The following is a 20,506-nucleotide window of genomic DNA, read 5'->3' on the forward strand; positions in this document are numbered from 1 at the left end:
CTACCAGTCTAAATCAAGGGAAACATAAACACAATGCTTAAGCTTTTCACTTTTGGTTCTCACTTTCACATCTTTTGTCTGACCTCAAATCAGCTAGGACACATTCCATCTGATATCTACCCAACATTCAACTCCAGCATGTCGTCATGTCTCCCCATCTTTGTCCTGACTTCACGTTCAATGTCTGAAAAGCTAAGAAACCCCTTGAACCAAACACACACCTGCCTGGAAACATAAAGCCCAGCATGGTAGGGTTTTATTCCTTCCTCTCCTTTCCACAAGCAATCCCCTGAAAACACAATCCAACTTATTTGACATTCTAAAGAAAATCAGACAGCCCCTCAATAGACTAAAGAGGTGAGAGCTGCAGGGCACTCAATAGAAAGGCTATTCATTCATTATGGTTGTCACTTAAAGCAGAAGGAAAGTGGACAGAGGTGGAGGGAAACCAGCGAGGAGAGACATGAATAATGGAGAGGAGTCTGAGACACAAAAAGAGGAAGGTGGAATGGAGAGGGATATTTCTTTCTTTGATAAGCTATGTTTATTTGCGCTGCCTTCAGAAAGTGCTGGACTGTGTATGTCCAAGAAAAACATGAGCCGGAATGATCAGTCCCACCAGACTAAAGCTTCACTTTATTGGACAACATGTTTAGACAAGCTTTTTGTTCCTGCGAGCTGAGCTGTGTTTAATTTACAAGATATTTTCTGTTTATCACAGCTGCCAGGAAAGGATCTGCACGCACGCCCGCATTTTATTTAGTCTTTTATGACAAAGCTGTGAGGTTTTTATCTAAATTAAATGCCTGCTTTTTGTATGTTATTGCTGACTGTGACAATCCGTTGCAAGTGAGCTTGTAACCATTTCATTATGTCTTCACATCACAGAGCACGGAGCTTCAAAATAATGAAACAAGCCACACTGAGATAGGAGAGCTGCTGATGATACATCATTCTAGGGGAATAACACTGCATATGAGGACAATAACGCTAGTTCCACTTAACTTTCAACGTGAATAGAGATTCAATAATAATACTATGCTGTGGTTATGAGTTGTCTGGCATAGGCACTGTAGGCAAAGACACCACAAAACCAAAAACATAGCGAAGAATGCCTGGAAAGTTTGACTGCATGAATAAAAAGGCAGTCTAGCAAGGAGCAAAGAATTCCAAGTACCGGTAACAATAAAATATGTACAGGGAGGAGCAAACAACTAACAAGACACAGGTGTGAAACAAAACAAACATATTAATGAAAATCAACAAAGGTGAACAAAAAGCTGGAAAAGTAAGTGGTACAATAAAAAAATACCACTCGAAGACCGCGTTGCAACTAATTAGTTTAATTTATAACAAGTTAGTAACATGGTTAGGTATAAAAAGAGCACCTAAAAATGGAAGATTCTCAATAAAGTAAAGATGGATGGAGGTTCAGAAATCTACAAAACCTTAGTCTACACATTGTGGAGTATTTTTAGAATAATGCAACTCAATATTTAATTGGTAAGACTATGAATATTCCATCATCTTGAGTACAAAATATGTTTGAAAGATTCTGGGAGCATCTCTGTGTACAAGGGACACAACTTATAATCAGTATAGGATGCGCGTGATCTTTTGGCCTCAGGCAGCACTGCAATAAAAACAGACAAGATTCTGTCATAGAAATCTCCGCATGGGCTCAGGAAAGCTTCCAGAAGTCACTGTCTGTGAGCACAGTTCACTGTGCAATTCACAAACAAAGGTTAGAGCTCTAACATGCAAAGAAGAAGTCATATGTGAACATGATCCAGAAATACTGCCATCTTCTTCGGGCCAAAGCTCAAAGTGAAAAACTGTTCTGGGATCAGATTACATAAAATCCTTGATGTTCCTTCTTCCAGAGGATAGGGGCCATCTAGCTTGTTGTCAGTGTCGTAAGATCTATACAGGTTTTACAGTAAAAGTTTACAAACTGTTGTTAAAAGAAGAGGGGATGCTACGCAGTTGTAAATATGGAGCCGATGTGTTGCTGCCATCAAATTCAAGGCACAGCAACTGCTGTAATGGAGAAGAAGATCCTATGACTGTTGTGCTTTAAAACCATCGCTATCCACTATTTCTATGGCTTGAATACCAAATTTCGACTGTATGCTGATCCCCAATGTGAAACCAATGACTAATCTCAATTTAACTGATCTGTTCCAGATATGTCAGCAAACAAGCTGACATTTGGTCTGGCTGACAGGTCAAATGTCACTCTCACTCACTGCTTGGCTCGGCTTGGACACGGAAACCATTTGGTCGGTTTAAAAAAAAAAAAAAAGCCTTTCACAAGCCAGCATGTTCCTGAAAAATGAGGAGTTACCTGGCTGCAGTGACACTTGGCTGTTTTAGTTCAGTAACTGACATTTATGTAACCGTAGAAACATGCAATGCCAACATTGTATTCTGGGTACTGCGGCGTGTGATTACAAACCCTTTGACAAATCATTTCTAAGACCTGTGCGGCGATATCATTTTGCTCATGTGTTTACTGTAAATTTGCATTCTGCCCGTAAAGAGTGACAGCTGGGCCTGTAAACAGCATGCCACATCTGGATATCCATCCCCACAGCTGGCAGAGGTCAGAGCATGGATCAACCGGACTCAGTCCATTCTGGCTGTCAGTTCACTGCAGTATGTTGTAGCCAGAGTTATACTGACCTTATAAATCATTTTCATTTGTCTTGACAGTTTCTATTTCATAGAAGCTTTTGAAGGGCTGCATCTTTTTTCTCATTATTTATACATCTAAAGTGCTGTACGCTGTTGACACAACTTAATAACATTTGTGTGAGTTAAAGTCTGTTGATTGACTGGTCATTTAATTAAATATTCTTTTCAGTTTCATACCGAAGCCGCATAGTAATTTCTTAAACTATTATCAACATTATATTAAATCTATGGTTTCAAAGGGGAATTTCCTGGATTCTCTTCGAAATATTTCCCCATTTAAAGCTTATTTATCTTAATTTCTTAACACACAACAGACATCTTTCCAAGCAAGAAAAACATTTTCCAAGCAAAACAAACACAAGTCTTGTGTCGAAGTCTCTCTGCATTGTAATTCTAGATTTATAAGATGACTTGGATCTCAGATGTTTGCCAAGGCTGAATGCCAACAAAATCTTATGGTTTTATTACCGCGATGGATGTAATAGTTGCCTCAGTTTTTAGAAAGTAATCAACTCTGAATATGACTCTGCTGCTGTTTTGTTAAAATGTGTTAAGAAATCATTTTGGTTTGCAGAGGGAAATATCCGAGCTGTGGACAGAAATTAAGGCCTGGTAAAAAATATGCTAGAGTGGTGAGAGGAGGATGAAATGACTGATGGAAAGATGGAAAGAGGGCGTCTCATAGACAAAGCAGTTGAAGCCTGTGAGGAGAAGATACCTTCCTTCTCCTTCTTCTTACTGTCCAACCTCAATCTCTGTCTGGAAGAATGCAAATTCTTGTTAAATTCCTCTCTCGTCCAGTCCTCCTCGTCGTCATCCAAAACATCTCAAAAGCCAACTTCCAGTGACAGAGGATGAGGAGGGGAAACCAGGCAGAGATGATAATGATTGCTCAAATGGTAGTTGAACTTAGCACATCTCTGAAATTGTTGGGCATGAGCAGAGCTTTAGTCTTTGATGTGATAATTGCTGGTTGGCGTGTTTGAGGTTCCACTGTAAAGATTCAAGTGGAAAATTGCTTTGCATACTCCGGTGAACACGTCTGCTGGGTCACGTGCCTCACCCACACATTGTCTGATACCCCCACCACCTTATCCCCATCTATCAGGGTGCCACTTGGCAGAGCGACTCCAGTTTCCAGTCCTAAACCACCGGCCTGGTTTCTCCCCCTGTCAAGTCTGGCATGGAGCGGAGTGGATTCTTGGGAGTGGTTTGTTTTTCTATCCCTCGGTCTAGCAGACTATCCCACAGAGGTGAAAGCTGTAAATGGTCTCATATCAGACTGACTGCTTGGCTGGCAGAGTGCTGTTAGTGGTTTTGTAGTGTGGTTTGAGCCAGATGAGGCTTTTCAGCCCTAAATCTTCTGATTTAGTTTCCTTTAGGTAACAACTGAGGAAATAATTCAATGGGTTGTACTTTTTTTAATTCAGGGCTTAGGGCTCTGCACAACAGTCACACTCAGGTAGAGAAACATATTTAGACACACACTCTGTTTGGTACATGCCTCTGTATTCCAGACTCATTTCACAAATCTCACTACATTCCCTCCTAAACCTCATAGCAATAAAACCGGCTGTGTACAGTCTAATATGCCAAGCACACGTAGTATGTCCAATAATAACAGCAATTACTACTATTGATAGAACAGAGTGCAACTTACCACCAGTCGCCACGGTGATTTCACGCAGGAGATGTCCATAAAACGGGAAATCGAAGGACAGATTAACTCTCTGTGAAGGAAAAACAGACAGCTGACCTCAGTTAGGAAGATAAAGGAAAGAGAAAATCCAAGAAGAGACTCTTCTCATCTCAAAAACAGCCTGAGGATTAAGACCAGAGGGAGGATGTGGACAGTAACTACAGAGGTGCCCTGTGTGTTCCTGCTCTACACTGGGGGTGTGATCACTAAAGACAAAACAGGATATACATTTTGGAATCAAAAGTCCAAATAAAAGCAACCAAAATATTTCATAACTGACATAAAAATGGGCCAAAAATACTTTGAAGTTTTTTAAAATCAAAATTGTGGCATGAAAATAAAAACATCCATTCTCTCATGTGTGTCACATTTAGTCCGTAACCACAGATATTCTATGAAACAATATCTGCACACACCATCTCCACATCTGACACACTGACAGGACGTTCCAACACGATTCAAAATTCCTATGTGCTGCAGCTCTCTGCACAGGGAGCCAGAGCAGCTAACAGTGAACACATTAGCTCAGTGCTTAGCTGCTGTTGCATGCGTCACTTCAAAATGACTTGGCTGAGAAGTCACAAACGAATGCTACATTTTAAACTGCACCAAAACAATAACACCAACTTGTTATTTTTGCTACAATTCATCAGTTTAATGCTCATAATACAGTTCAAAGATACATCAGAATGGGGACAACGCTGTCATATCTAACACAAGTGTACAACTGCTGCAGTGCAGACACGAATGTCATAGGGTGTTTAGGTAAAAATGATGATATATCTGGTCAAAACTGAACCGGATGTTATGTCAGTATGTCAAACTTTTGAGATATCCTTTAATATTTTGAACTATAATACAGAATGATACTTCCTAAGTGCATTCATAAATGCTCGCATGCACATTTAATCATATTTTTATTTTTCGATTTATTCATCACATCTGTACTTTACCACAAACTATGGTTTACATACTCGTGATGTCATCCATACTCTGAACATGAACAGGAACTGCCAGAAGATGTTTTGGAGATGTTGACAGCAGACAGACAGCTACGTGGTTCTGCATTAGTTATGCTATGGGAAACCACCCTGAAACTCATGGACAGATAGGCAACAACTGAGCCAATTCAGAGCTTAACTTCTCTGCAGACTTCCTGTGATGGAGTTGACCTCTGTGGCTGCGTTTTGCTTTATGACCTTATCAGCCCATTTCTTTTAGTGTCGATGCCAAAGCACCGGCAGCCAGCAGAAATGGGAAAGAGCTGGCTCTCTGGAGTTGTCTACAGTTTCTCAGGACTTGAACTGCCATCATAATAAACTCAATTTGTTTCAAATGTTATTCCGCTGTGGTGCTACAGATCATTTCGGCACAGATGGTTTTCACTTCTCAATTATTCAGTCAAGACTTCCCCATGTCCTTTTTACTCCAAATTGCTTGGCTGACCATAAAATTGGGAAATTCACTTATTGATTTTTCAGATAAAGCCAAAGTCAGAAAAACCTCCCACCTTGCTCTTATACTGCTTGGAAGAAAAGTCTCGCCTCTTAGTTAGATTGTTCAGGGGTTTAGATGAAAAAGCTTGCCTCAGATTGTATGGTTCAATCCATCATTACCAGGCTCAAGGTGGAGGAGCAGAATGCACAATGTGGGACTCTATTCTGTCTCCTTGCCAGCTATTGTTCAGCCTGGGCACTTTCTGTTTTTCAGCTGCCATGCTGCTCTGTGTCTCTGGTCTGCTGCTGCCTGAGACCTCATCAGTATGCAGCTCACATGGGTCACCTGCCTGCACTGACATAGAGGGCGGGGAGTTTTCAAACCACAGAGAAGAGTTTAAGCTTCATAAAGAATACATAGCTTTTTTCAACCTCAAAGCAAAAGGACAAAAGCTCTGTGGCACTTGCAGTTATGTTTGTGTGGTGACTAAAACACCGATTTTATTTCGGTTAGGGAGTTAAGACTGTCTACATGTTGGGGATGGATCTTCACTGGCAACAAACTAAAGGATAAAAGAAGGATTTCCTTAGCGATGATGTACTCTACCCTTTAAGTTAAAAATTTTATTTCCAATAAGGCAAAAATCCTTCCCAGGGACTGGGTGATATTTGAGCCGAAAGACTGAGAACTACATTACTGTGCAAAAATCTTGAGCCACTACTCATTTCTTTGCAAAGCACAACTTTGCAAAGAATCTACCTTAAAATGCATCTTTAGGAAGTTGATGTCACAAAGACACATAATTTGTTTAATTTTCTTTAGTTGTACCTACAAAAGAATTCCAAAGATAACAACGTTTGACAGCCATACAATTTGGGGGATTCAGCTATCAGCTAAAAATTTGGCATATCTCAGCATGGTTTGCAGCGTGTCCTTGAAAATCTGAGGAAACTGGACAAGTGGAGGACAAAAGAAGAAGTGTCAGGCCTAAAAACTATCTATAGCAGATGATTCTGAAAGTGATGTCCTTAAGAAAGAGGAAAAAATCCAGCAAAGAGCTTACACAGGACCTGAGAGATGCATCTGGACCTTCAGAGGATCCATCTACAGTTCACTAAAGTCTCAACAGAAATGGCCCCCATGGAAGAATTTAAATTTAAAATATTCTGTTTAGGAGTAGAGGTCTGCTTAATTTATTTTACAATGTAATCAAGCTATTTTGACCTTAAATTTGCAAACACAATAAATCCAAAAGAATTATAGAAATTGGTCTCCCGTCACTCCACTTTTTCACTTACCGCCGCTTGTCTGTGTGTGTTCGACAGAATCCCATGGATCTTCACTTTGTCCTTCTCCATCTGGTCAATATTTACCCACAAGTCTTTGCTCATGGGATCTGATGGGCCATGTGTTTTTGATGTGTAGTAGTTGTGATCCATGTCCTCCTAAAGAATGACAAAAGAAAATGTCGGCTTTGAGTTAACCTATAATAATATGAAGCATTTCCAATTCTTCTCCTGAACAAATCGACTTCTTAATTAGATATTAAAGCAATGCAATCATTTTCACTAAACAGTGTGTGCATTCTTGGTTCTTTCTTTCCATTAAAGAACCAGCACATGCACAGCTTTTAATGTCTCCTAATCAATTTGAATCAAGCTAATCAACTTTATACTTCGTGAAAAAGCCTGAACCACACTACAAAGTCAGGACTGCAGTTAGTAACAGAGACATGGACTTTTATAAGCCATGTTGGAGAGGCCTGTCTGCTTTTATTGCTTCCTGTGCAGAATTTAGGAAGAACGCTTGTGTTATCTCTTTCCTCTGGGTCTAATGCTACCTTACAGCTGTGTCTTTTCATCTAAAACACTGTTAAAGTTAATGTTTTGCTGGACGGGGAGTCAGGGAGGGGTACACTTCTTCTGACTGTGATCTGACTAATATGAACTCACACTGCTGTGTGCGTACTTTGATACATGGGCGGTAACATTCAGAGCTACTTTGCTTTTGGTTGTCAAAAGGTCGAAAACAAACGCACAATGTTTCTCTGTTCTGTGCGTTTTGCTTCAAGGATTCATATGTTCCTATAATTCATCTATAATGTAATACCTTAACTCAATATTCAGCCTGGAATATAAGATGAAGGGAGATAATGTTTCAGGCTTGGCAAAGCCTGTGTGGGACTGATAAATATCAGAATTCAAAATGGAGTTCAGTCATGTAGGTGGTGCTGCTTGTGATTAATTTGGAGATTTAAACAAACATTGCCAGAAGCCTTTCATCACAGCTTTCAGTGCAGACAAATCATGTCAGGAAAAAAGGCCCCTCAAGGCAGCCTTATTCAGCACATAACTTCCAGCATACAAAACAAGGACTGTTGTAAAAAGTGCAGGCATGAATGCAGGGCTTTGAGCCCTTCTGTTAATGAGCACGCAACATGATGATTTTGGTTTTGAAGCGGAGGATCGAATGAGATACAGACTTCTCAGAGGTGAGAGAGGCCAGCTGTGCAGGACTTCCCCAGAGGGGAGAAAAGTAAAGGGGAAGGTGGGCAGGGTGCCATCGTCCAGCTGTGAGGAGGCAGACATGAAGCTGTGAGGTATTTTCAAGAGCACAACAAACCACAAAAGCAGACAAAATACTGGAGGTTGTGGATGAAGCTTCTGATTCTTTAAACCAGGCACAAAATCTGTAAGCAAATGTAAATTTGTTGCTGCACTGGCTCAATTTCTGATAGTCTTCACAGAAAACAAGAACAGATGGGAAGCAAAAGATCACAAAGCTCTACTCATGAACATTTCAAGAGCACTGATTTGTTAAAGTACATATCAAATCCATCCATCCATCCATTTTCTACACCCGCTTAATCCAATTTAGGGGTCTGGAGCCTATCCCAGCTATCATTGGGCAGGAGGCGGGGTACACCCTGGACAGTTTGCCAGTCCATCACAGGGCTGCACAGAGACGAACGAGACACACAACTATCCCCGCTCACACTCACTCCGAGGGTCAATTTGAAGTCACCAGTTAACCTAACATACATGTTCTGGACGGTGGGAGGAAGCCGGAGGATTTCAAATCCAAAATCTCCCAAACATTTTTATATCCAATTACTGGATGGAAAAAGTGAAAAGGGGAGTTTTCATAAAAACTGGGAAGTATTTGCATTTTACAATAAGCAAATAACAAAACAAATGAATCATAAAAGCTGGCTGGGGTGTGCTAAATTATAGCTGACATTTCAACAAGTTTAATCCTTGAGAATCTGTTTCACGTGATGGTGCGGTGACTGTGAGTGTGCACATTCCCACTGAGAAACACGCAGCAGAGCATAAAGACAGCTAATAGCAGGGTGATGGTCAGATGAACAAAACATGCCACTCCCAGCTCTGTGTTAGGTGGATAAAGCATCAGCGCAGATCAGATATTTGGAGTGGTTTGTGAATGTACTGAAAATAAAACACTGAAATATCCCATTTGAAAGTTTGTAGACTCTTCACTTGGTATTAGTTAGTTCAAATAACTGCTTTTACAGGGTCTTATTTGACCTGAGAAAAAGGCTTTGTCACCCCCCTCCAAAAAAAAAGCTTGACTAGGTGGGATGGGGATGATTTTCAGGGCAATTTCAAGTCATGGGGCATTTTTAGCTAATATCAAATCTTTGTTCCTTGAATGAATTTCACCTCAGATTCATTTAAGATTTTCTGCATCCATCTTCCCCTTTTCCTTGACTCGTCTCCTAATCTTTGTCCCAGAAAAACATCCCAATGGCATGATGCTGCCGCTACCATGCCCTAATGAGCTCATACACAGTCCCTGGCTTCTTTCGCACATGTTGTTGGGAATTGTGGACAAATAGTTTCTGTTTCTTTTCATCATCCTGGTCTTAGAGTCATCTCCAATCCCAGGTTCTCCCCAAGGAAACCCTGGATTTCATGAATAGTGACCATTGGTTGCCTGTCTGACCAAAGTCCTATGTCTCTCATCTCTGTTTGGCTGAGAAGGAAGGAAGCCGGCTGACTTCTCCAAACATTGTACACTCTGTTATGATAAGGTCGCTGCCCCTTTGGACTTACTTTGCTTGTATCCATTCACAGACAGGTCTAAAAATAATTCTCCTGACCTTGGTCCAGTCTCACATTTACAGACAGACAGTGTGTGCCTCCTTCACATAATCCACTGAATTCAATCCAATGCAGGTGGACAGCAGTGAAGATGTAGAAGCATGTCAAAGGGCACTGATGGAAGAATCCCCCGGAGCTCAGTTATTAGTGTCACAACAAATGATCTGAATACTGATGTAAAGTGAGAAATTATCCATTTAGAGAGACGACTCTGAAACTGAATACCTTCCACTCAGCTGCAGTGGTCTCTTGTGAACTGAAATACTGCAACTAGCAAAAAACTGAAACTGTAGCTGAAAATGGACCATCTTGTGGCTCTTGATGTAAAAAAAAATAAAATTAATGAATTTAGAGCACAAAACCAATTCCAGATTCCCTCCCATTTCTGTCTGAGGCTTTTACTGTGCTTGAGCTTCCCACTACATTTATACTGCATTGTACTGAGACCTGAATATCCTGCCATCATAATTTTCACTTCTGAAACTTCTAGAAAACAGGAGAAACCATGAAAAATAAATTTAAAGCTTTACCCTTCTGAGATTTTACTGGTAGTTTTACTTAAATCAAAATATGATTGAAAGACTTCCTAAAACTGGCTCTTCGGGGTGAGTTTTTATCTGTGTTGCACTTTTTCAGAAAAGCTCATTAAAGATTGTGATCACTCCACTGCGATCATGTCTCCGCTCTCGAACGATCTTCGAATAAACGATTCAGTATGTTGGGATGAAGATGTTCGTTCCTCCAAAGACACAACACCGTCCTGTGCAGCGAAACCGCATTGAGCTCTGAAAGATGCACTTAAATGTTGCCATCACTCATGTGCGCAGCTCTTTTTCAGCTGATAATGTCTTTCATCCATTATTCGCCGCTGCACTCCATCTCATCTGCCAGCAGCAGCAGCAGCAGCAGCTTGGTGATATAGGTGGTAGAACATCAACACACCAGTCTGTACTGTGCCAACGTATTTCAAATTCTCTTTTATAGTTGAATACAAACTAAACGGTCCTCATGAATATAAATGTTGGAATATCTCCCTTTAAAAAACATACCGAAGCTCAAAATAGACAAAGACAGACAGGGAAAGGTAAGTTAAAACAGGTCGGTCTTCAGATGTTGTTAACATATGACATATCAACCATGATATGTTACAAAGCTCCCCATTAATTCAAAAGTAATGTTGGCTGAACTTTTTCATTTGAATTTTTTGAAAACGTAATGATTAGTTTGGCGATAAAGCAAATAGTTTGGGCCACTTCGTAGTTAAAATATTTCAGTATACTTGAGGCAAATTGTGGAGGGAAAAAAAAAACAGAAGGCCGGATTGCACACATCTGTGGGAGATTATGGGGATTACCATAGGGATTAATGGACTTCTGGTTGACTCATACAAATACACACATGTGAGGCTTTAATCATTATTTACTCAGTTTATCAGATTGTTATTTACATGTTATCAAAATTGTGAGGGGAAAAAAAGCCTATCAAAGCCAAATTAAAGTGTCTTGTAAGGTCTTGTTTTATCCAACTAACAACAACTAACAGTAAAAAAGTTAAAAATATAAAATTTTTCATTAAAGAGAATAACCAGAGCGATGACAGCCACCCATTAGATTCCCTTGGTTGTTTGACACGCTGACAGAAAACCAGTGGAAATAAAGCAAAACCCAGTTAGCCTTAGCATCATTTAGTTTGCACAGACACCATAATGAGGTAAATAGTTCTAGTCTATTAAGTATGTCTTATTCACTACTGAGGGAGAAAAAATCTTCCAGCAATGTTGGATCACTCCTAAAATTAAAAAAAATGACCAAAAGGCTTCTGAGTTGAAGAAATGATCATGGACATTGTTTCAAAAGCAGTGAGAAAGTAATCCAGCGAGCAGTCTGAGGTGAATCGGAGTATCTGATGTATAATTTAAACGTATTCTCCTTTGCAGATGTACAGTACATTTCATGAATTTGTTCTGTAGAGTCTCTGGGTATAGAAATACACACAAAATGACACAACACACTCAAAAGCTCAACACTTCAACTCTCTGAAAGCAAAAACTACGGGTTCATGTGATGAGCACTTCCAAACTGTAGCAGCAGCAGGAGACGGTAAAGTCTCACAGAGTTGAAAAAATGAGGAGAACAAACATATAATCCTCTGGGAGTCTCTTAACAAACCGAGTCACAAAACAAACAGATTAATGTAGTTTTAGAAAGCGTAACAATAGTGCAGCAGCAGTCTCCCCCTTAAGAAGCACAAAGCAAACACTGAATGTAGTGAGGACTGATTCCCTAGCAGAGCCTCCCGAGTTGCAGACATACAGTAACAACCCTACAACATAAACCACATATCAATTAAACAAACAACAGAAGAGGGATGGACGGACCCCACTGACACTGATACACTGTTTGCTTTTATTGGCATTCTGACATGTCTGACTTTGGTCAGTTATCCAGAACTCCAGGCTGTAGTTCAAGTTTCAGTGCAGACGTGAACATCGAGGCGTGAAAATGACTGTGCACATCAATTTCTGAGAGAAATGGAGTTATTTGTTTTCTCTTGGCTTCACTCGTGCTGCTGCAATATGATACAGGATTTGAAAAAGCAGCAGTCCACATCATACAATCCATCATCTAAGTGGCAGCCACATGTGTGTGCTTTTTCTCTCTCAAAGATAAGACTTGAAATGTTGACAGCTTCAAGCAGCCTCCAAAACAAAACTTCTCAAACTTCAGGTCCTTGTATAAATACGTTTAATTTTCGTATTTGTTTTGTTGTACCATACATCAGTGCTTTTCTGCGCAACAAATACATCCCGCATGTAGTCGAATGTCAAGCCTTGACTGCAGTAGATTATTTAAATAATTTCTAGCGTTGATTTTCACCCCACTACAAAGTTTTATTATTTTTTTTTTTTTTTTTTTTACTATTTATTATTATTATTACCAATGGCAAAGTAAAAAACCAACAATATAATACAATTGTGTCATTAGCTTTGATACAACAGTGAGTATTAAAATAGCTTTTAATACAGTTTAATTATTCTCTCGTTTCTTCTGCTTTGTTGTAGTTGGAAATGTAACATAATTCAACATGAATAAATGGTTTAAAGGGGTAATATATGGTAAATACATTAGGAAACTACTGTGAGCAGCAGTACCTCTGACCAAGAAAAATGACTAAAACCAAAGTTGACACCTACGATACAGCCTCTCAAACTGCTTTTTCATCTTTCTTTCTTTGATAAAACTGATTTAAAACTAGACTAATACAAACGGAAGAAACCTGAAAACAAACCAACAACTCAAGAGCATAAAAAAACTGGGCTAAAACAAAAAGCCAACTAAGAACAAGAACAGAGAGCAACCAAGGAGTGATGGCCAAAGACTAAAAAACACAAGAAAAGTGAATAGGAACACAGCAGTTAAACCAAAACCTGAAAAATAAAACCAAAGTCTAGAAAACCACAAATCCGAACGGACATGTTACATTATTGATGGACAAATGTCCAAATAAGTGACGATATAATAAATTAGAACAACTTTCGTACACCACTCTACTCTTCTCACTTGTGGCCCAACAACTGGCCTCGAGGATATTATTTAAGACACTGAGATGGTTTAGAGCACAGAGGTGGGAAACTGACTTTAGATATGTGTTGTATTGTGCTTTTCATGTTTTCTACTTTTATGTCTTGTTTTTGTTTTTAATTTCAGACGTCTGAACTAAAGCTAAATTGGCCTTTCGGCTTGCCATAACTGGGTATCAAATGTGAAAGTAAAAAACACTCATCAGTCATATTGGTTGAGAGGATGATATAGAATCTTCTTGAGGTCTGACGTGTGAAACTAAGATGTAAGAAAATCATAAAAACTGGGCTTGATTATTCATCCTGTCATATTTTCTTTTCTCTTGTTTCCACTTCCACTTTCTACTTTTGTGAAAACATCCATTGTCCTAGTTTCTTTCCTCAACTTCTCAAAGGGGATCTGCCAGTGTGGTTGGAAATCATGGACCATGACGAGTATGCATCAATGAATTCTGACATCACCATCAGTGTGATTTCACAGCATCCACAGGAGCCAAAGATCGGAGGACGTGATCGCAACCTCAGCTTGACAGGCTGTTTAACTACGATAGAATAAAGCAGTATCAACTTATTGTTGAAGTGAAAACTCGTGGACACCCTCCCTTTCCTCCACTGCTGTTGTTATTCTCAATATTCTTAATGCAAACAACCATCCACCCATGTTCAAGAAGAGGATGGACTTTAGTTCAACTTTAGTTCACATGAAGATCAGAGTAGAAAACATTGAACGTTTACTTGTTTGTAAAGATGGGATATCAGCTCATGATGTGAGAGTGCGCTCATGTCAATCAAATCAAATCAAAGTAACAATAGAAGATCCAGTAGAAGATCCAGCTGACGAGTCAACTCGTCCGTGTCAACTGATGAAAAACCAGGACAAATCATATGATCTCAGAGGACGGACAGAGAATCTTTTCTCTGAAGAATAGATGATGGTGAACCTCCAGCCACGAGTCCAAGCACCCACCAGATCTACCTCAGTGATATCTATGACTACATCCCTAGACTAGTCAAAAAAAGTGTGGATATGTTTGGAAATAAGGGGAACAGGGTTATGGTGTCTGCCAGAGACTCCTATCCTTACCAGGAACCCTTCATCTTCTCCCTGGAGGCTGGTGAAATTCTGAGCCAGCACTAGTAACTAAACCTGCGTTATGTTCTGGCGGTTAGTCTTGTTCCCCTGAAGAAGCTCACTGATGGAAAATATTCAGGGTCGCTGGTGATTGAGGACCGACAGAACAAAGCTGGACGTGAGTTTGTCCAGGCAACATGGTAATTGTGTATCTCTTCTTCTGTACATCTTTTGGTCTCTGGTGACTTCTGTGGGCTTTCATTTTGTAAAAGTATTCAAATAAGTAATGCTTTGTCAGTTTAGTTTGGCTTCTGAGTTTTTAATGGGTCTCTGTGGTAGAGAATGTTTCGATGTAGGATTAACGTACGGATTAACTTAAAGTGGGAAAGGATGAATCTTTTTCCATTTTTTTCCTCACCTGCCACTAGCCTGGATATTTAGCTCAGACATAATTTTACTACTAAAATGTAGACCTTGTTGCTCCTTTTCACCTGCTGTGGCTACCAAAGTACAGTGATGTGACAAGTTTAAGTTCTTATACTTTAACTCCCAGAAACATATATCAGTTTTGATGCTTTTTTCCCTTAATGATCACATGTAATATATTTCATATGTACACAGACAGATTAATAATGGAGTCAAATAGCGTGCAAAACGTCTCTATGAGTTGATATAATAACAGCAGCTCTTTTGATTCCAGAGGAAACTGCCGTTTGAATGGTTTGCAAATGTCGTTAAAAAACTCTCCCAAAAAAACAGGTTTTCCCCGTTTTCCAGGTTTTCCCCACGCCAAAATCTGATCTGCTTATACCTTGTAAATAAAGAAACAAACTCATGACACGGGGTCAGGGTTATTAGGCAACATACTCTTCTGACTGTTGAGAGAAAAGGTGAATATGACTGATAGAAGTGTATGTAGTTCCATATAGTCTTGTTTTCCTTCTTTTCCCATATGACTAGGTACAGGTCAGGAAAGAGTCATGCTTTTCTTTGTCAGTCGCAGTCTGTGGGAACATTGGAAGTGAGCTAAGATCTGTCTGAGGAGCCCTACCTGAGAATAGTGCCACACCCAAACAAAGAGTGACAAATGGGAAGATCAGCACACGACGACACCTGTGGCAACCAGTATCATTATCTATTATACAGTCCTTTGACATTCTTGGCAGTTGTGTCAGTTATTCCACTCCTGCACCAACATGCTCAGATTAAACGGTTAAAGCCCCAAAGAGAACCCTCCCTCCTGCCCTCACAGGTTCCCAGCAGCCAACTTTATTTTCATCTGTTCAAATAAATCACGATAAAACCTAACAAATCAAAAAACATTACAAAATAAACAAAGATAAAACTGGATTCTGGTCGTATCTCTATGTGGGAGTCTTTATAACCGATGAAGGTAAGTTTGTCAACACTTGATGTAAGTCTCTGATCAGTGTCAGATGTGCATGATCACACAAAACTATAGTAATAGCAAACTAAGCCTCTTTCTGTCACTTCGTCGGCACAGATATACGAAACCTAAAAGCTTCTTTGGCTGCTGATGTACATGCATCTGGTCAGAAAGATTTACTGTGACTTGTTTAATTCTCAAGCGATTTTCAATAAATTTAGGTTGTTGTAAGAATAAAAAAACTGGATATCAGGCTGATTACGATTTGTAATTAAGTTAAATTACTGTGGGTGGAGCTAACATACCTTCTGAACCACCAAAGCTTCTATTCAGATCTATTCACAGCAGTTTCTGCCTCTGAGTTCCTCCAAACATCTGTACCACCTGTTGTTCGATAATGTATAAATAGGCATTTCATTCAAACACACCGAGACACAAATAATTAGCCCACTTTTGTCTGATTGGACAGGTTGTCATCACACAAACACAGTTTCAAACATTGTTTGTGTCTGATATTTATTTTTCATTTTAAGTGTATGCTGCTGTTACGAGGGCTGAGTTTTGACCGACTAGAATGATTAGGATTAGGGATTAATTAGAATAAATATGAGTGATTAGAAACGCAACAGAAAAAAAGAAACTGAATTTAATACCAACCAATAACCAGTGTGTAGGTCTTATAAATGTTACCCCCCAGTGCTTGCACATGTGCATCTTACATGTGGGGAAGGTCAGAATGCTAGAAAATGCTGTTTTGGTCCTTTTGAACACTCTAGGACTTACTCTTTTGCACCAATAAGACCCAGGCATGACTGAACAACTCTGGAATACTCTACCAGAGCAATAATTTAGGATTATCAGTAATGTGATATTCCTTCTTGGCCTAAAAAAGATAAACTTTAATTACCCTGTACATAAAATACAGTGGGACAACGGAAACAAAATCACGGTGCTAAATTAATAAAGAGACCTGGCTTGAATTCAGTGACACTCGCTTGCTCCGAGTTTGTTCTAGCCTTTCCTTAAATGACCTTAAGACAGAGAAAGTCTGTAATCTGGGTTAATGATCTGGAGAGCTGCTGCAGTTCGTAACGCTCATTCATGGCGTCAGGCAGTCTGCTGTTAAATCCACTGTTTCAAACCTGCATGTCGAGGTGAGATGGGGCTATTGTTTGAATCTTCTGTTACGACACCAGCTAACCCAAACGCAAACTGACCTCAAAGCAAAAAGAAAGGACACAGATCCCTTTACTTCTATAAAACGAGTGAAACTGAGCATAACCTAAATACATCCACTCCACTTTAAAATAGTATCTTAAATGTTAATATTTGTGTTCTTCCAATCCTAGAAGATAACTGGCTCAGTGGAAGATTTCAGCTCAACAGTCAGTTTCTGCCTTCTCAATATGTCAACAAAGTGCTGGTGGCGGCTGAGTGATGCATGACGACAGGAGGAATGACAGGCCGTTTGTGCTTTGGACTGCTTTCCCATCCTGCAGCAACACATGAGCCACAGAGAGGGAGAAAAAAAAGGGAGGACACATTTCTATGCTAGTGTGAAGATATGTGAGCGTGTATTAAGGCATATTTGTGTGTGGATGTGACATTTGAAGTAGTGAGCACCTGTTCCTGCATTAGTGCAAGTTTATTTACAGTTAATTGCATACAGTGTGTGAAGCTTTAAGGGTGTGTGTTTGTTCATTGTGTGGATGAATGTTTACAGCTGACGATCAAAGCTTCCACCCTCTTCACTGAGACACAAGGGGCTGCGAGCGAACCTGAGATGATTAGAAGCCAGGGGAAAACTTAACGAGCTGTCTAAACCCGGGAAGCCGCCATCATTATGAGTAAACGCCTCGATGCTGTGTGCCAGACAAGGCGCCACAACAAGGAACGAGCTGATGCCTTTCATTTCCATAGATACAAACACAGGTCAAGCTCAGCTATTAATCTCTTACAAGTCCACTAAGCCGTTCTCACTGTTGGAGTACAGGTTAATTTCCTGTTCTAGTGTCTCTGAGGTCAGATTTAAGAGGATACATTCCTACACAGATGGCAAATGAACCCCTGAGGGCTTTAATTTGATATAAAATATTAAACCTTGAAGGCCCCTCCTCGTCTTCTTTCTCATGACCAAATATCCTTTCTTCTAAGGAGATTCATAATTGCTCCGGGGAAGCGACCAAAGAGTATTTTTAGTCATGGCTCAAACTGAAACTTTATTGTTTCATTGTCTTCATTCTGTATGGATTTTTACTGGGACAGGTGGTTTATTATGTGAACCGAACTAGATCAAAAACAAAACAAGAGTATGAATTTAGGGAAAATGGTGTTTCTTTTCCACATTTTTTTAAAAATCTAAGAGAGACAAAATCTTCGCCAAAGGTTCAATAATAAGGAGGAACACTGCGGGTGGGAAAGGCTCAATCCTCCCGTCACCCCAAACTGGATTTAGACTGAATGAAGCTTCTGTAACTTGGTACAGTTTCCAGTGTTTTTAATTTGAACAGATTCATTTTCCATTGAAAAAGGTTATAAAAACTTGTCTGTATGCCTTCTATTGCAGTTTTTCATCTACATCTACAATTGAAAGGTATCTTTTAAACTTTACTTTCAAAAAGTAGAAGCTGAAATTGGCCAAGAAACTTGCAATTGGTGCATTTGTGGTCACACAATGGCTCAAAGTGTTGCTGGTAAAAAATAAGCCCTGTTACTTTGACACACATAATTATCCCGTGGGAGTACATTGCAGCAGTTTCGTGGTTGCCAATTATAGTGTCCTTGCTCAAAATTGGACCTACTTTTAAGATTCTAATCGACAAATGAATTTATGGACAAAAAGATGGAAAATAGAGGCTGAATTCAGTATCAGTATCAGAATTTTCTTATACCTCAGTTTCTTTCCAGGAACGTTCATCATTCAGCATTTTTCACCTCTTTTTAACTTTCTGACTTTATTGTTCCCTAATGTTCCTACCAAACACATTGACAACCTCCACAGTTCAGCAACATCACCAAGACAAACAAAGATGCCTCTGAGCTAATGTTCAGTTCAAACTGCCATTTGCATACCTGCTGCTGTATCGCACAGTATAATACAAAGCAATGACAGAACTCTGGCTTCATTTCTCTGTTTGTCTTTTAGCATATTCCAGTCCCTACATTTGCCCTTTTGAACCAAAAAGGACTACACTGACTATGCAAATCAGAAGAAAAAAACAACTCATGTTATATGTCTTATCAGCTGCATGGCTTTTGCCTTAATCACCTCAATCCGGGAGCTGTTGTCAGTTTCCTCTGCAGACAGCAGGCCAGGAAAACCTTCAGGCTCCTCTGGTTCTGGCTCCTGGTCCTGCTCCTGACTGGCCCTGTTACTGTCCATGTTACGAGGTTTCGGGGGAAGCCATCTCCTCCATCGGTGACTGTAAAGCTTCACGTCCACTGCTGCGTCCTCATTTTCAGTCTGACTTTGCACATGTGAGTAGGAGACCCCTGAGGAAACAGGAAAGTGTGACTAATTAAACAACATTTGAAAACGATGAGAAGAATAACATCACACTAAAGCTCATGTGTAATAAGTCAATGCAAATAAGTTCCACTTGGTGCATTAATACAACATGACATTAACTTAAATATGTAAATTGTTGTGTCAATCAAACTTGGAGGAATAATCTCCTGTTTTGTTTTACATACTGTAAGACTATGCTGCTAAAATAATTAAATGCCACTGTCATATTTGTACTCTCACAAAAGCATTATTGAAATCAAAAAGGCAAAGACTGTTCAAGCAATTAATCTCGTGCTGCTTCCTCATTACTCACTGCCTCTGCAGACCTTTTCTCATTGCTTTCAGGAGCAATCTCTATCGGCATGAAACAGCCGCACATGAAGAATGAGTCAGCTGCCAACGCAGGTCACAGCCAAGGCCTATCAGCCCTATCTCTGACTCTGAAATGAGACACTGGTGACAGGTGAGAAATGTGTAAATGTAAACACTTACTCGATTGGCCGAGCCTGAACAGCTGACCACTGGATCAGAAGTGAACTGTGCAGCTTAATTTTAAGAGATCAAGTGAAAGAGGCCGCGTTTTCCTTATCATGTCTCAAAAACCTTCTGGGAAAGGACTTGCCTAATTGGTTTTAGTCGCTGTTTAGTTTAAGCAATCATAACCACTGGCATTTCAGCTGGTATTTCACATGAATAAACATGTAGGTGGAAAAATCTCAGTCCATCTGCAGTACAAACAGAGGGCCTAAATATTGCATTTGAATGTTTTCAATGGCAAAGCTGAAATGATTTCTGATATTTTGACCTGTAGCAGCAGTGTGGAGCAGTTTCTCATGATTACAGTTCGTCTTACCCATTTACGCAACATCCACAGCTTTATCGCTTGTAGACAAGTAATTGTACCATGCAAAGAACTGCAGCTAAACCAGAGGAAGCCAGAAAAAGTGAAAGTCAACAGCACTATATATATATAAAATACATAATAAAGACCATAGATGTCTC

The 20,506-nt window shown here is 39.8% G+C and overlaps 2 protein-coding genes across 2 annotated transcripts in view; one reads left to right on the plus strand and one right to left on the minus strand.

Annotated features, from left to right (window-relative positions):
• Positions 1–20,506, plus strand: part of gimap4 (GTPase IMAP family member 4) — a 222,830-nt gene that overhangs the window by 46,331 nt on the left and 155,993 nt on the right. The gene's annotated exons all lie outside the window — the stretch shown is intronic.
• The window catches only part of plxdc2b (plexin domain containing 2b), an 86,058-nt gene that overhangs the window by 33,471 nt on the left and 32,081 nt on the right, over positions 1–20,506 (minus strand). Inside the window, exons 2-4 of the mRNA XM_072378810.1 lie at positions 19,265–19,488; positions 7,132–7,278; positions 4,358–4,427 (exon numbers count right to left, since the gene is read on the minus strand). Coding sequence (XP_072234911.1) covers positions 4,358–4,427; positions 7,132–7,278; positions 19,265–19,488 — 441 coding nt within the window. The remainder of the gene's footprint in view (positions 1–4,357; positions 4,428–7,131; positions 7,279–19,264; positions 19,489–20,506) is intronic.

The sequence above is a fragment of the Leuresthes tenuis genome, unplaced genomic scaffold (genome assembly GCF_036924035.1).
Source record: "Leuresthes tenuis unplaced genomic scaffold, fLeuTen1.0.hap1 SCAF_24, whole genome shotgun sequence".
NCBI classification, from domain to species: Eukaryota; Metazoa; Chordata; class Actinopteri; order Atheriniformes; family Atherinopsidae; genus Leuresthes; species Leuresthes tenuis.